Raw genomic sequence first — 15944 nt, forward strand, 5'->3', positions numbered from 1 at the left:
TCCAAGGTTCATGCGAGCCTGCCTCGACTCTCGACGCAAGCCTGTTATGTTATTCCTTCCGGTAGGTCATTTCTACTATGGTCGTAAAATTATCAGATCAAAGATGATCTCAACAAAGCTTTTATATTCCGACCGATGTATGATACATTGTTACGACCAACATTTCACTGAAGTCGCGGCCACCCGGCGGTGTAGCGGCAAGGGTACTGTATCTCCACACTATGATGTCGGCGCTAAAGAACACGGTTCACTGCAGCTAGCATTCGCTGGCAAGACTGACTGATTTTATTCGTCACTGATACCGTGTTTATGGCATTGACCGCCAGTTTGACAGAACCATACACACCGAAGCGAACATTCGCAAATTGTCCCAGCCTACCTTCAATGTGCGGTCCGCGATTCCCAGTAGGCCCGAGTCGACTCGCATTCCGTAATCCCGACGCGTTGCAACTGAATGTGCGGTATGCTTGCGGAGAAATGCGGTAGTCAAAGTCGTTCTGATACAAGAATGCCGTCATTGCGGTGCAGATCTGTGTGTAGAAAGAATCTTACTCTCTTGCCGCAATATAACTGGGACGCATGGCCGGACTTGAATTCGGTGACTGCGTGTGAGCTTTGGAGTAGGTTCACGTCCTTAAATGATCTTCGTAGGAAACGAACAAGTACTACGATACCGCAGGACGCTCCATATCTGAGTGTTGGATTGGTGCGTTGTTGGTAGGCGCGCCAATAGCCCCATATACCACACGGAAGCTCATCCATTGCTCCCAGCGGCCACGAGGATTGCAGGTGGATAGACGATCATGTTTTATGTCTACATAGGGCGTTGCCCTCAGCGACACTAAATGGAATCAACAACAACAACAACAACAATGCAGGTAGGCTGTTTGCACTGATCACTCGAGGTCGCAGCGTCCTCGGATTTGCCAACGAACGAGATTTCGTTTACAGAAGGGTGTGGTGCACATGTAAGCATGTACATTGCAAGCAGTCACCTTAGAAGACGAATGTACATCACGGTGTAGATAAGTTCAACGCGTTCATGTGTACGACCATCGACTCACACGGTACTAGTACATGCGCCGCCGTCGCCTCCTCCACGTAAATGGATCCGCCCCTCCTCCTCCCGTACGGCGCCGTTGCAGCGACACGATACGTAACGCCGGCACACACCCTTGGCATCTGGACATACGAGTGATGAGGCCTGATGCCTTACGGAATCCGCATGCATGACGAGTTCCCTCGCCGACAGCAAGGTTCGTAGCCGTCAACAATATCTACCAAACCCCATGGAGTATCTAGGAGTCCCGCAGGAATCGCATGTGTAAGCGAAACACATATCGCGTATGGCTTCACATCGGTGTTTTTGCGCTATACGCGTACTCATGGTAGCGCCCGGCTCGAGGCCTGTAACTCTCTTCGTCTTTCTTGCGCACTACCTGGCAATGGATACTGTCTGGGATAGTCTCACTCGACTAGCTCTTGGTGCTGCACGCTGCTGCAGAGCAAGAGACAAGGACCAACGAAGGTGAGACCTCAATCCACTCGCCGTGACGGCCGCGAACTGTCAATGTCTCGGAGCAGCTTCATCTGATTCACGCCAACAGTGACCAGAGCAGTGTAGCCAAGAGCCTGCCACCTGCGACGACAGCGCCTTCACTTGTAGTCATACCGAGCATGCGCGAGGTTTGTCTGTATCTGTACATGGTAACGTCGCATGCCGAGGTTGTTTCCACCGCTAGACCGTAGTACAAAGCCGGGCGTGTGAACACACACAGCAAATGCCCTTGGACACTAATGAGGACATGTCTCCCACATACACGATGTAAGTCCTCCTTCTGCTTCAGCCATAAGACATTGATGCAGAGTGCATATACTGATGATATGCGGATGTATAGCGACACATATGTGCGCCTACTACCGTTCGAGCTTCATGAGCTCGTTATCGCTTTCCTTTGGGATGACCTCCCCGCACTTGCTGCGTGCTGCCTTGTCTGTCGTGCTTGGAGTCGCGCTGCACTCCGGTACTTCCCTCTGAAAGACTGGGAGTTCCAGTTTCGTCAGCGGAGTGCCCTCAACACGTTTGCACGTCTCGTCGTCTCAAAGAAGAACAGGCCATATTTTCGATCCCAAACGTACAAGAATCTTCGGATTGCCGACGACCCTACGGATCGATTCGGGCACTTGTGGACTCTGCAGCTTCCTGATTATGTTCTTCGCAGGCTATCGGCGCTCGCGCTGGAGGCCTTGGACTGGAGAATTACCCGACCACACCCCCGCTTCTTCCAGCGTCTCTCCTACTGCACTGAACTCTCGTCTCTGTATCTCACTGATTGCCACTTTGGCAACGCATCGATACTTCGAACAACCATCAATACGCTGCGACGTCTCACAAAAATGAGGCTGCGGAACGTAACATTCGATGCTTTGCCGACATCATCTCTGCAGACGTTGTCCATGACCGCACGTTGCCAACTTGGATCAATTTGGCTCGAGGGTTTGACGGGCGGTGTCGGGCATGTCAATTCGCAAAGTCTGCTCAATCTGTGTCTCGGTCACCCAAATCTCACCTATCTTGACATGGACCTGCGGTACTTTTCCTCAGTTCTGCACCTGCACCACTTCCTACTTTACTTTTGCAAACTCTCCTCGCTGAGATTGGAGCACACGTTGAGCTCTGATCCAGGGCTGGAACTTCACTTCGACGCCGGGACCCACCGTACACATTCACATCACTCCCTGTCTGTTGCATTCCTATGCTTTGCACACATGTCGGCAGATTGTGCATCGCAGATCCTGCGCCTGGTCGGGGTTGGCATGCCATTCAAGGTCCCCACACACTTGGAGATTTCGTTGGTCGATCGACCATCTGCAGATCATCTGCGGAGCGTTGCGAGTTCACTCAAACAATGTGGATCCCACCTCAAACGTTTCGAATGGTATAACGAGAAGGGAAACGGTAACGTCTGTTTGTTTTTGGCTGGCCGGTCCTGCAATGGGTTTACTCACTTGACGATTGGTAGACCTGGATGCTGTGCCGTGCACCACGGCCAATACATCCCTTCTAACGCTCGACGTCATTCTGGGCCTCACACCATCACGACATATACTTCAAGGGTTTCTTTTGGAAGTATTATCCAACGTTGCAAGTCCACAGCTGCGGTGGCTCAGAATCGATGTCACGCTGTTGCATCCAACAGCGTTTCGAAGCCGAAGTGAGGATTCGTTCACGACAGTCGATGCACAGGACCTTACACGCGCTTTCCGCGATGTTCTGTCCCGGAGTGTCTTCACCCAGGCGACAGATCTGTCTATTCAGATCGAGGTGCGGGGAAACAACGCCCCGCTCTCCGATGGGATCCAATCCGACATGGTCAACCTCTTTACGCCGTGGTTAGATCGCGGATTTGTACAGATCGATTTCTACGAGCTTAGTTTAAAAATCTATAGTGAGCGGATCACTCAGTTATTTGTAACGATGCCACTTCAATTCGTTCTACATGCTAATCACACGGAGTAGGGCGTAGAACGTGGGGGCATTGAGGTTGTCCGATGAAGAGCGCGCACCATTGGATGCAGATGAGGAACCCGCGATGCCGGATGAAGAACACAGGCCGTCGGATGAAGAACACACGTTGTCGGATGAAGAACACGCGTCGTCGGATGAATCGGAAACGTAGGGAGGGAGATATATGCACGAGGACGCAGATACACCGGAATGACAGCTAGGCGAGACAGAGACGACCACGCAGGACTGGATGTACGTCTTCCTCATATTTATCGACCCAAACAATCCACTCGTGTGATGCGTCGCAGAACGAATAACGGGCACGGCTATCACGAGCGCAAGCCCGTATACCTGTTGAAAGTCTGGACCATTTGCACCGTAGCTGCGATGACCATTGCGTATTCTTCATTTTCGAGCCTAAAATCGTTAGGCGCGACTGATGACTAACAAGGCTGGATTGCCTAGTAGCGAAGGACAAGCCAGCGCAGTTCGGGCGGAATCGTGATGCAGGCCCTCGGCGACGTCACGAAGGATGGCCCACAAGCGTAGTGTCACTCCCTCGCGCCGCTACCAACGCCGAGCGATGTTCCGGTCTCGATGGACGGTGGAGCGGTGTGTTTCATGACAAAGCAAACGTGTGCTGCATATTAGTCTAGATAACCCCGAACTGGGTGTACACGTAGTGAACACGACAGTGCAGGATGTGCCTGGTTCGCACCACAGGCTACAGATTGTCTGACGACTGACAAGAGGGCTCTGCGAGCGGAATAGCATGTGAAAGGAACGACAGTACGCATCACTCACCACGACCTCTGCCGGAAACAGGTGCAGCCGTCCCTCAGTCCATCCAATCGATCAGTCGAACCATCTAGGCTGCGGACAGTGAGGAAGATCCTGCTGAAGATGAGCAGGAGGACGTCTGGCGGTAAGTCGTTGATTATCGGGCGCGACTTGCGGTCAATGGGGCTACGTTGCATGGCGTGGACAGAGGGCAGCGATGTCCATGCCGCCAGAGGGTGCGGGACACGCCAGAAAGGCATCCGGACAGAGATGCCGCAGAGAGCGCCTCGACAGTGTCCATTGAGCGGCGAGAGGGAGCTCGGCCATGTGAAGGTTCTCTCCGCGGGATGGCTGGGTACAGTCACGTCGGAGGTTGAGGATGCATGCAGGGAGGAGCAAATATTGAGACGAACGGCGTCATTGCCGTGTCCAGCAGCAGCGCGTCCATGTTGGCGTATAGACCTGGACGTCGATAAAGCCATAGTGGAGGAAGGGAAGTGCTTTGAGAGACGACCTTTGCCAGTGATAGTGGAGTCCATGAGCCATACACCCAAGCTCCTACGCGGACCGGAGCACGGCGATACAGTCGCTTCAGCTCAAGTAGGGCGGTCTTGACGAGGCAGATGAGTCCCGCGCTACAAAAGCGGCGCCTGGAGAAGGATAGGCGAAGGTCGACTGCGAAGTAGACGAGGTAACTGAAGACCGCTGGGTAAGGCATCGGCGCCTAGTCGAGGGGCTTCAGGGTCGGGGAGTACGTGACCGCGAGGACCACCCGGAGCGCACCTAGCGTGCTTCTGGGAAACAGCTCGTGGGGCTTCGGCACGAGTGCGCATCCAGAGGCATGCAGGGCCGCAGCGTTGCTTACGCGTCCCGATCGAGATGCGCGCGGGCGGTATGCTATGCGGCAGACGATGAAGAATCGCGCGAGTTGGACACGCTCGCCCAGACACCGCGAGTGATGAGCAAAACATGCAGTAAATCACAGCAGGGCAGGCTCGTGGAGCTCAGACTGGGTGGTTGAGCGGCTGGGCGCGGGTGAGGAAGCTGGGCGCGGGTGAGCTCGACGAAGCTGGGCGCGGGGTGGGCATCAGTGGCACGCATGGCTGGTCGCGATGATTCATCCCTTCGTCAGACACTCTACAGACAGACACTGATCACTCACCTGGAGTTCGTTGACAGTGAGCGGGCTAGTTGCAATGAAACGGTAAGTAGGGCCGATTTGTGAGTCCGACGGCCGACCAACAAGAGACTATATGCGTGCAGCTGGGCATCTAGGAATATTTTGAGTAGACGTTGCAAAAAAAAAAAGAGAGAACCATACATATCATGCAGTATTTCTACGCCGCGACGTCTCAGAGGAATGCACTCCACAGGTACCACCAGTTTGACGCGACGTCCGGGGTAAGCCAATATATACCGGTGGTATCTGATAAGGTCAACAATGAGCAGTGTGCCATGGACGGACGGCGCATTCTGGCTGCAGAGAGAGCGAGACGAAAACCCCGTACGTAGATGTCTAGTAGGTGTCGGGAACATACACTGACTAGTCTCGATCCAGACGTCCTGGAGGTGTCACGTGCGTACGTCAGCGGAGATCGAAAAACCCATACCACACACACCTCCAGAACGTCTGGTCATTTTCGTAGAGAGGGGTGGGGGTCACTCGGCCCCGTGACGAAACGCGCCGCAAGAGAGGCACATACGTCGCGGTGCACGACGCGTTGCGCACTCACAGATGAGGTGTATCTGCTGTATACATCCGCGCTATACTATCACCTCGAGCTCTGCAATCTCCTCCCGCCGGCAGCATGGACCATGTTAGGTCCGGAATGTAGGGGACGTGATACAATGTAAGTCCAAACGTAGGGTGAGTTCTTCTGTACCCTGCAAACGCAGTAGACCCTGATACAGCCCATCAAGATAACCCACAGGGTCCATGTGCTCCACAGTTCGCGCTGCTCGACGCCCTTCTGCAACCTCGCCGCGCGAAGACCTCCGTACGAGCCCTGCAACGGAAAGCACATGTCCACATACAACGTCAACAGAAACGTCCAGGAAGCCCGTGTCGAGATTTGAGGCTGCCCTGCCCGACGTGACTAGCGGGCGCCGTAGACGATTTTGAGATGATTGTGAGCGTGGAGGGGTTATTATCATGGTTTAAACTTCACAGTGTGCTTACCTGATCGAGGTCGAGCTCGTGAAGCGGTGATAAAACAAGCATTATTTCGTGCTTTGTCTAGGCCCCCAACAGTGCCAGTAGCATTGCGAGAGGCATCATCTTCCCGGCGCCAGTTCCCGCAATTACGATGCAGTCGAGCCCAAAATTGATCGCCTCCGTAACGTTGACCTGCGGTCCAGTCGTACGGAGTCATGCCATTCTCGTCGGCCTTCGCGGAGTCAGAGCGACGAGATGCGTGAGCATGGGCGTGTGTGATGTTCAGTATCCCGTTAACAGCGAGAGTTGCCCTGACATTGAGTTTGTGAGACCAGCGGCTGGTGTAGCGTCAGAGCCGCGGTAGTAATTTGGTAGCATTGCTGAGGTTAGCGAGCACAGTAGAGCAAGTCACGGTATGTACTTCGACCGTCGGCGCGACAGAGACGAGTAACGTTGCGCTGCGCCCCCCGCCGCCGCCTCTCTCGCGGCGCGTTTCGTCACGGGGCCGAGTGACCCCCACCCCTCTCTACGAAAATGACCAGACGTTATAGCAGTGGCTGTGGTATGGGTTTTTCGATCTCCGCTGACAGGCACACGTGACACTGCTATAACGTCTGAATCGAGACTAACACTGACAGCAAATGGTCGCGTTGACGGGTAAGCGCACTCGGGGAAAGCTCGGACATTGTCACGTGCGCCCGCCGCGCGCCTCTCGAGCTCAAGGTCGACGCCTTCGCCAGCTCGTCCCGCCCGACCTGGCGCGAACGACTTCATTATTCCTGAAACTCGACACTCCTGTTCTATGCTGCGTCCCTGCCACTCCCAAGCCGTGACGTACATGGGTACATACGGCCACTCTAGTATCAGCCCCCCTTTGCGCAGGCCCGAGTTGCCGGCTTGAAGAAAGCTGTCAAGGATGGATTCTACGACATACCGCGCTCCTTTGGCATTCGCCCTGGAAGCGGGGTAGAAGATGCGGGGCACCGGGTGCAAAGGGAAAGGACTGGAGGAATACGATGTGGCAGTTGTGCAGCGAGCAAAGCTGCTCAAGTCTGACCGCTCCTTGGACAGCTTGATATCAGTGAAGTACTCACCATCCTCCGTGTGTTCAAAACTTCTTCATATCGCCGCGCTCACTCATAGCATCCTGACAGTACAGTCATTGTGCCCCTGGCGCGACGCTTTGCATGCACACGGCACAAAGTAAACGAGTCCGCTCACAAATCCGTCAGTCCGCGGTGCTCCTCGAACGTGACACTACCATGCTCATACGCCCCATAGGTCGCGAAAACCATTGCTATGGCTGCCCGGCAACGGCGAACCCCGTCGGCCGGCGGTATCATCGAGCAGCGGTGCGCGATTCAGACGCAAGCCCGTCCGAACCCCACGTACACCGACCGCCCTCCCTCCCTCGCGCCCACGCCGATCACCACCCCGTCTTCGCTGAGCTCCTTCGCATGTTGGAACATCCCCCGGAAACTCGTGAGGGCCACGAGTGGGCACGGGAATTCATCAGCGAGGCCATTACACTGGACCTAATCGAGTGCAGGTCCTCACCGTGATGTGCGACACGGTGCATAGATCTTGCGGGAGGCGTCTATTTCGTATGCCTCCGGGTCTCTGCGTCGTGCACTCGGCGAGCACTCCCAACGGCTTCGCCACGTTCGCCACCATGACTGTGGTGAGGAACGAGATTGGGGAGGGCGGTCGCGGAGGCAGAGTGCGCCTACCTCGCTGTCTACTCGTCCGTCGAGGTATGGAACTTGCATTGTGGTGTTATACGTCCCGAATGCTGATGTCTCTTACAGGCTTGGCCCGTACGAGAGCGACTATGTTGTCCCGCGTTTCTCGTGGCGATGCCCGTATATCATAGTCATCGGCACTGTGTTCGCTGATCAGTTCATCGCGGTACCTCTCACGGGTTACATCTCCCTCGTTCCTCATGCGGCCCACGACCCTTCGCTGCTAGACGGGTGTGTCTCTCGCATCGAGACACGCTGCCAAGGACTGAAAGTATGTCTCGCGGACCTCGTCGAGTACTACAAGACGCCGATGGAAACAGAGCCTCCGGTTCGGACCCAGCCTGCGCGTGCTTGCCTTATGGGCAGCCAGCCCGAGCCCCTGCACCCGCACTCCACATACGGCCACCTCCCATCATCGGGCTCTCATTCGCGTCGTAACCCGACCTCGCACGCACCAATGCTGCGCCACTGCGCGAGGGAAGATAGCGTCGGGATGTGTGTCATCTTGATGGACTGCGTCGAGCATGCTTACAAACCCTGTCCACGCTGCGTCGTTCCGGCGGGCAGTCAAGTCGCTGCACGACAATGGGCTTGTTCATCGTGGGCGACACGGCGGTGCTGACTGTGACTGGTGCGGGAAGGACGAGCAGGTGCGGTATCCAATCGACATTCTCTTGAGAGAGATTATGGGCTGGCATAACAGTGTGCTCATCACGAAGGAACAAGATGCACACCTATTTCGTGTGCTTGGGTTCGAATGAAAGTTGTGATGGCTACGAAGCTCGAGATCCGGGCAAGGAACCTAACCATGCGCGCGCACTTTCGTGACATGAAGCTCTTCCAATTAAGTCTAGGCATGCGCTAGACTCATCTGTATAGGATGCGGCCCAATGAGTGTCGTTTTTCTTGCGCGCCGTCTTTGCTCCTCACGCTGTCCACGGCGCTGCATGCACAGGTACGTCGACCAGATACGCCTGCCATGTCACGACTGGCGAACCGCTTAACACCTTGTGGATTCATTGCCACCAAACTCCTTGCAAAGGCATCGATTAGCAGCACAGGCATCATAGCAGTACGTGTCACATACACGACCTGCAGATATCGGTGCTTCTGGGCTATATGTGTACCCATGACTTCTCCGGAACGAAGCGCGAACTCAATACTTACTGGTGAGCAGCGCCACTCCGTAGCTACTGGGCGAGCCTGAGCGGACAGCTATATGGGGCTCGGTGAGCTGATACGCATGTACTGCACGTGGATCTAGACGCCGCGGCACGCCTTCCGTCGTAGAGTATCTGTAGTTAGTGCGTGTACTGCCCGGCTTGAGGGCCTTGGGCCCTCTTCGTCTGTCCCACCACCCGACGGAGTATACTGTCTGGAATATTCTCACTCGACCCGCTCCTGGCACTGCACGCCATTGCAGAGCAAGAGACAAGGACCACCGAAGGTGAGATCTCCCATTTTCCGTGACGGTCGCGAAGTTTCAATGCATCGGAGCAGCTTGATCTGAAAGGTCGCGCCAACAGCGACCAGAGCGGTGTATCCAAGAGCCTACCACCTGCGACAACAGCGCCTTTACTTGTAGGCATACCGAGCATGCGCGAGGTTTGTCTGTCTGCGCACGGTAACCTTGCATGCTGACGTCGATTCTATCGCTAGACCGTACAACACCGGACTCGGGAACAAAGGTCCTTCCATACTCCTGGCTCTAGGCCTCCGAGTCCCACACACACGACGTAAGTCCTTCAATCATAGTTGTTGTATGCAGAGTGTATATACTGATTCTTTGCGGTGCATACTAGAGGCATATGTTCGCGCCTTCCACCCGAGCTCATCGAGCTGATTGTCGGGTTCCTCTGGGCTGACCTGCCCGCACTTGCTACATGCCGTCTTCTCTGTCGTGCTTGGAGTCCCGCTCCACTCCGGCACTTCCCTCCGCAAGTTGCCTTCCTTTACCCACTTAGGTTTAGACACCGGAGTGCCTTCAACAAGTTTGCACGTCTCCTCGCCTCACAGAAGAACAGACCTTATTTTCATTCTCGATACCGAGACTTCACAAGTCTTGTGATTGAGGACGACCCTATGGATCAATTCGGGCACTCCTGGACACACCAGCTTCCTGACTACTTTGTTTACTGGCTAAGGGAGCTAGAGTTGGAGGCCGTCGACTGGACATCCACCCAACCACATCCCCGCTTCTTCCAGCATCTCTCCCACTACACTGACCTCCGTTCGCTGACGCTCAGAAAGTGCCGCTTTCGCAACACGTCGGTAGTTCGAACAATCATCAACTCACTGCGACGTCTCAGCACAATCACACTGTGGGACATAACATTTAATGCTCTGCGGACGCCATCTCTGCCGACGTCGTCCGTGATCACTTGTCCACAACTTGAAATTCGGCTCCGGACGGACGGTTTCTGGCCTGTCAGTTCGCAGAGTCTGCTCAATCTGTGTCTCGAATACCCACAAGCTACCTGTCTCGACTTGGACCTACGGTACTTCCCCTCAATCCTGCACCTACAGCACTTCCTACTTTATTGTTCCAAAGTCGTGGTTCTTGAATTCAGGAACACGTTCAACTCTGATCCAGGGCTGGAACTTCAATTTGGCACTGGAACCAACCCTACGCATCCACATCCTCTCTCCCTGTCTATCAAAGAACTACGCTTTCACGACATGCCAGCGGGGTGCGCATCGCAGATCCTGCAACTGTCCAGGCCAGTCAAGCTCCCGGGAAGGGGGGGTTCATTTAGCCACCGGCCGCTACCGCACGCGCATCTCAGCATCTTGCCGAGGGAACTGAATATCGGATTGGTCGACCGCCCATCTGCAGATGATATGCGAAGCGTTGCACGTTCACTGCGACAATACGGATCCCACCTTAACCGCTTTGAATGGTGGAACCGAGAGGGAAACGGTAATGTCTGATTTTCTACGGCTAGCCGGTCCTGCAATGGGTTTGCTCACTCGACGATCGGTAGACCTGGGTGCTGTGCCGTGCACCGCGGCCAATACATTCCTCACATCGCTGTCCATCTATTTTGGCCTCGCTCCATCACGACATACACTTCAAAGGTCTCTTTTGGATGTGTTGTCCAACATTACATGTCCAAGGCTGGAGCGGCTCATGATCGATATCGTGCTGTTGCGTCCCACGGCATCTCGAAGTCGACATGACTCGGAGGTTTTGCTGACGACAATTGACACACGGGACTTTACATCCGCTTTCTGCGCCGTTCTATCCCGGAGTATCTTAACCCGGGTGAGCAACTGGTCTATTAGGATGCACATGACGGATTCACGGAGCGACGTTAAATCCGACATGGTCAACCTCTTTAAGCCGTGGACAGATCGCGGAACCGTACTGTACGTGGACTATGGGCTTAGTTGGAAATTCTCCGGTGAGTAGCTCACTCCGTCCTTGGTAACGACGCCACTGTAGATCAAACTGCATGCTAATCAGTTGGAGTAGGAGGAGTAGATATAGCTGAAAGAACGGTGGCTGAGTAACCCACGTCGTTGGGTGAGGAGCACACCTCGTCGGATGAGGAAGGCATGTCGTCGGACGGGGAACCCCTGCTGTCGGATGAGGAACCCCGTTGTCGGATGAAGAACACACGTCGTTGGATGAAACGGAAGCGCAGGGATGGAGGTATATGCACGAGGACGCAGAGACGTCAGAAGGACAGCGAGGCGGGATAGAGAGGACGACATAGGACTGGATGTATATTTTCCGCGAGAGAACACCTATTCATCGAGCCTGACAATTGACTCGGGTGATGCGTCGCAAAACAAATAACGGGTACGGCTATCGCGAGCACGATCCCGTCTATTTGTTGCCTGCCAGGGCCATTCGTGCCGCAGCCACGACGACCGTCGTGCATTTGGTATTTCTTTCTGAAGACCACCAGCTCCTAAGTCAGCGACGTTTCAGGTATGGTCGCGGAAGAAAGATGACTGCGACGCAGCGGATTCGAGCACTCGAGAGTCCGACGTCCACTCGACATCCCCATGAGGTGATACACTCACAACGGAACACCAAGCACGAGTTGTGCAGCAGAGCGTGCCTACAGCGACTTGGACGTCTGTTATGGGATCTCCTCAGGCTCTCTGCTTCGCACCATCTCCGCGTCGCCGGCGACCCCAATGAGTCCCCAAGCTTCGCTGTATTGTGGGTGGCGACGGAGACACGCACAGTACGCCACTCGCTCGCGGGACACCAGGAATGCGCTACGTGCGTGGCTCCGCAATCGCGGTCAGCCCCGGGATGACTGCTCACATCTGGGCGATTGCCCGAGTAGTGACGAAGACCTGGAAGAATACGATCAAAATAACTCTCAGTACCATGGAAGATCGCCGAGCGGGGGGTCGTGTGCTTCAGCATGCGAGAAAACCCATGGGCCTACTGTAGCTCGCGGAAAGGACCAAGACTGACGCGGACGGGACCGACCAGTCTGGGGGGATCCAAGCCCGAGCTTCCGGTAGTCGCGAACTCGAGGGCACCGCCGATACACGCACTGCTCCGTTCCTTGCGTACGACTACCTCGTGCATATGTTCGTCGTTCCTCCAGGCTCGCCCCAACTTCATCGCCTTGAGCAGCAGCAAGCCGGACCCTTTGAGTACGCACATCGACTCCCGCTCAACTGAGCCCGCTGCGGCGCCGCCATCTGATGCGTTCAAAGCCCAGCGCGCAACGGTCGGTCCTTCGGCATTCGGGATGAAGAGGAATCCCGCCCGGAAACGAATGACGCCTGTCCATCACAGCAACCGAAGCAAAAACACCACAGATTGGTCCACCGCGGCAAGACGTTACGAAGGATTCTCCAAAGGCGTACTGTCACTCCCTCGCGCCGACGCCAACGCCGAGCGATATTCCGGATGGATGGTGAAGCGGTACGTTTCCGACTCACGCCCGTAAAGCAGCCGCGCGCAGCATCACAGCTCCAGACTGTCTGGCAGGTGTGACAAGAGGGTTCGGTGAGGAGAGCAGCATTAGGAAGAAACAACAGTACACGCACGACTCACCACGGCCGTATGCATGAAAGGAATCCCAGTGGTACGGACGCTGAAGTCGACGTTCATACGCAGACGACCGCGGACAGTCAAGAGCAGCAACTGTAGAAGGTAGCGTTAGACCCGACGTGGCTCAGACGCGGACGAGCTAGAGGAGGCTCGGGGCGCAGTACCGCGTACGAACCGCGCACGCCGCACGCGCGCGTAGTAGGCGCGGCAAAACTTCGGTCATAAGTATGTGTGACAACGGTCGTTTGGATACATACACGTCGCTCCGCCCCACTCAGCGCAACTGGGACCGTAATACGAGTTTACAACCTTCCGTCTGTGAAGGTGTACCTGCGCGTACTCGTATGCCGAAGGCGTCCCTTTCAATAACCTAGTCCACTGAGCTTGATGTCGGGTGAAGTGGTCACCATCTAGCATCATACATGTATTAATACAACAGAGCCTTCATATGCCCAACCAACCAGGCTAGTCATAGAACACGAGCATACGGAGCTCGATCGACTTCCTGGGCAGGGCGTCCTTGGGCGTGCTCGGATCATGAAACGCAGTGTGGGGTGTCATGGTCGCGGTATTGTCCTCCGTCTTCGAGTCAAAGCTATACAATGCCATCAGCCAACCTAGTGCAGGCACATGTCACCAGCTATACTCACCATTTGATCAAGATGAACTCCTCCGGCGTCAGGCCCCGCAGATACTTCCACTGGTGGCTCGGGTTGAACCTCACACTGTCCGTCTCGCCCTTCCTGTCCACGGTGATCAGGTCCGTGGGCACAAGGTCCGTCTTGCGGTCCACGCTCTGGTAGTCGCATAGCGCGAGCAGCCAGTCGTACGCCGGGTGGAGATGGGCCGCCAGAGGTTGATGATCTGTAACCGGCGCTGGAGGAACGCGGGGGCCTCCGCCGGCGGGAGGTGTCGGTGCACGCGCGCCATGGCGGAGGCCTTCGTCTGGTCGACGTGCACCTGCGGGACAGGCTAACGCTTCCGGCGTAGTGGGCCCAGTCTCGCCTGGGCGGCGGCGCCGGATCCCTGGACGGAAGGCAAGTCAGTGTACGTCCATGCGAACCAGACATGCCAGTGCATGACTTACTGTGATCGAAGACAACGGCACGGCTCGCACCGGTGATCTTCTTCATGAGCTCGATGCTCTCGGGGTAATACTCCGCCTTGATCTCAGCGTCGCTCGTGAATGTCTTGTGTGCGGCGGCTCCGCGGCCGCACTGGAAGCCCGCTGTGTCGAGCGTCACCGAGCCTTCCTTGCTGCGGAGGTTCTCGACCTCGACAGAGTGCGGCTCGGGGTTCCAGTTGTTGCGGGGGTCCGCATTGAGGTCGGTGTACGGCTTCGAGCCGTCCTCTGGGGGCGTGAAATAAAATACCTCAGCAGTGACGGATTGTGGCTCATCGGACATGGTGTCAACTGAGTGAAGCGTGTTGGGGTTGTGTGACGAGGACTTGTGAACAGCGATGAGCTCTGGATCTCCTCTTTATACGTCTGAGAGCAAGGCCTCCTAGGGATGGTACGCTCTCTACGCATGATGAAGTTGGCTGACAAAGCTTCTTCAGCCTCCGTTTCTCCCCCAGGTAGGCTAAGTAAGGATGTCCGGCAGTAAGTCCAGGTGAGGGGGTAATTCCGAACAACCACGGGCGACTGAGTCTAGTCTACAGGTAGATGATGAAGCAAACGTACCGTGCATTGCTGACGGAGACCCCATACAGTACATCCAGCTCTGCGTGCCGTAGTCATGCAAGCTGCTTGAAGCTGATTCATACACTGCCCTCCGCTGCCTAATGAGCGTAGGCAGCGTCGGGGACGTGTCGACAGGGTTGTGCAGTGATACGATGGTTTCAGAGGCTGAAGCGTACAGTCAGGGTGATCACCTGCGCAGCGCGTACAATTGACAGAACGCACCGGGCACAAGATGCATGAAGGACAGAATTGCTTGCGTCGGGTTGTTCTCCAGAGCTGTGCGCGTGCAACGCTTTAGCCCTCGGATATCCTCGCGCGGGTCGACATTCGGAAATCGTGGGTGGCTCAGCTCGTCCAGTCAGCATTACATCCTCGTCACCGCAATCTTCTCCACATACAATGGGACTTCCACGGAACTGTAACAAACGGCGTGCGGGAGATAATCGGAAGGCCGGGCCTCAGTAGGGCGTCGCGGTACGTGTATCAACTACTCACATGACATAATCCGACCCACTGAGCGGCCCCCCCTCAGTACTGGAGATAGTGTAGGCCCGGTATGGATAGCCTCAGCAGCGACATCAATAAGGAATGCTTTCCCAGCGATCTCGCGACCAAACAGTGCGATCGATGACGCGGTGGATGACAAATGTTCCCATCCGCAATGGATGCACTCGTCAACGACCGCTCGATGACCGAACGCAACCGGTACGCACGCCCAATTCAGTATGACGTACTGCGCCCCGAGCCTCTTCTCGATTCGCTCCTCCTCCTGTCATGCATATACCAGTGGTCGTGGTGAGTTATGCGTGTAGCGTTGTTCCTTCAAAAACGCGAATGTCAAGCAAAACGAATGCGCGTCAAATAACGATAATGGGGACAGTACTCGATATCGGACATCGCTTCGGACGAGAACACTGGCGCCGCGAGTTGCAGAGTTGCTCCCGCAGACGTGAGCTCCAGGCAGTATCACCAGACGTGGTGTTCGTGAAAGGAGCTGCCGGGTCAGTGACCGGCCTCCGTGCAAGATGCGTTGGATCACTACGATTGGA

The 15944-nt window shown here is 55.5% G+C and overlaps 5 protein-coding genes across 5 annotated transcripts; 4 read left to right on the forward strand and 1 right to left on the reverse strand.

Annotated features, from left to right (window-relative positions):
- The first annotated feature begins 2438 nt into the window (after nt 1-2438).
- C8Q71DRAFT_780810 (uncharacterized protein) lies at nt 2439-3632 on the forward strand. Its single transcript, XM_047924857.1, has 2 exons — nt 2439-2959; nt 3024-3632. Exons 1-2 carry the CDS (start codon nt 2458-2460, stop codon nt 3518-3520), a joined length of 999 nt encoding a protein of 332 aa, XP_047774955.1. The 5' UTR covers nt 2439-2457; the 3' UTR covers nt 3521-3632.
- A 5304-nt stretch (nt 3633-8936) lies between these two features.
- Nucleotides 8937-9439, forward strand: C8Q71DRAFT_287914 (uncharacterized protein). Its single transcript, XM_047917558.1, has one exon. It carries the CDS (start codon nt 9066-9068, stop codon nt 9390-9392), a length of 327 nt encoding a protein of 108 aa, XP_047774956.1. The 5' UTR covers nt 8937-9065; the 3' UTR covers nt 9393-9439.
- Nucleotides 9381-11782, forward strand: C8Q71DRAFT_287868 (uncharacterized protein). The gene is made up of 6 exons (XM_047917557.1): nt 9381-9632; nt 9686-9790; nt 9845-9921; nt 9988-11105; nt 11170-11589; nt 11661-11782. The coding sequence occupies exons 2-6, from the start codon at nt 9782-9784 to the stop codon at nt 11696-11698; spliced, it is 1662 nt and encodes a 553-aa protein (XP_047774957.1). The 5' UTR covers nt 9381-9632; nt 9686-9781; the 3' UTR covers nt 11699-11782.
- A 359-nt stretch (nt 11783-12141) lies between these two features.
- On the forward strand, nt 12142-13107 carry C8Q71DRAFT_726703 (uncharacterized protein; the record flags this gene model as incomplete). The annotated part of the gene is made up of 3 exons (XM_047921792.1): nt 12142-12384; nt 12600-12734; nt 12760-13107. The coding sequence occupies 3 exons, from the start codon at nt 12142-12144 to the stop codon at nt 13105-13107; spliced, it is 726 nt and encodes a 241-aa protein (XP_047774958.1).
- Nucleotides 13108-13630: 523 nt separating this feature from the next.
- Nucleotides 13631-14889, reverse strand: C8Q71DRAFT_288021 (uncharacterized protein). Its single transcript, XM_047917560.1, has 3 exons — nt 14299-14889; nt 13862-14237; nt 13631-13806 (listed from the first exon to the last, which is right to left on the reverse strand). Exons 1-3 carry the CDS (start codon nt 14615-14617, stop codon nt 13677-13679), a joined length of 825 nt encoding a protein of 274 aa, XP_047774959.1. The 5' UTR covers nt 14618-14889; the 3' UTR covers nt 13631-13676.
- Nucleotides 14890-15944: the final 1055 nt, after the last annotated feature.

The sequence above is a fragment of the Rhodofomes roseus genome (genome assembly GCF_022264815.1).
Source record: "Rhodofomes roseus strain CIRM-BRFM 1785 chromosome Unknown C8Q71scaffold_24, whole genome shotgun sequence".
Lineage (NCBI taxonomy): Eukaryota > Fungi > Basidiomycota > Agaricomycetes > Polyporales > Fomitopsidaceae > Rhodofomes > Rhodofomes roseus.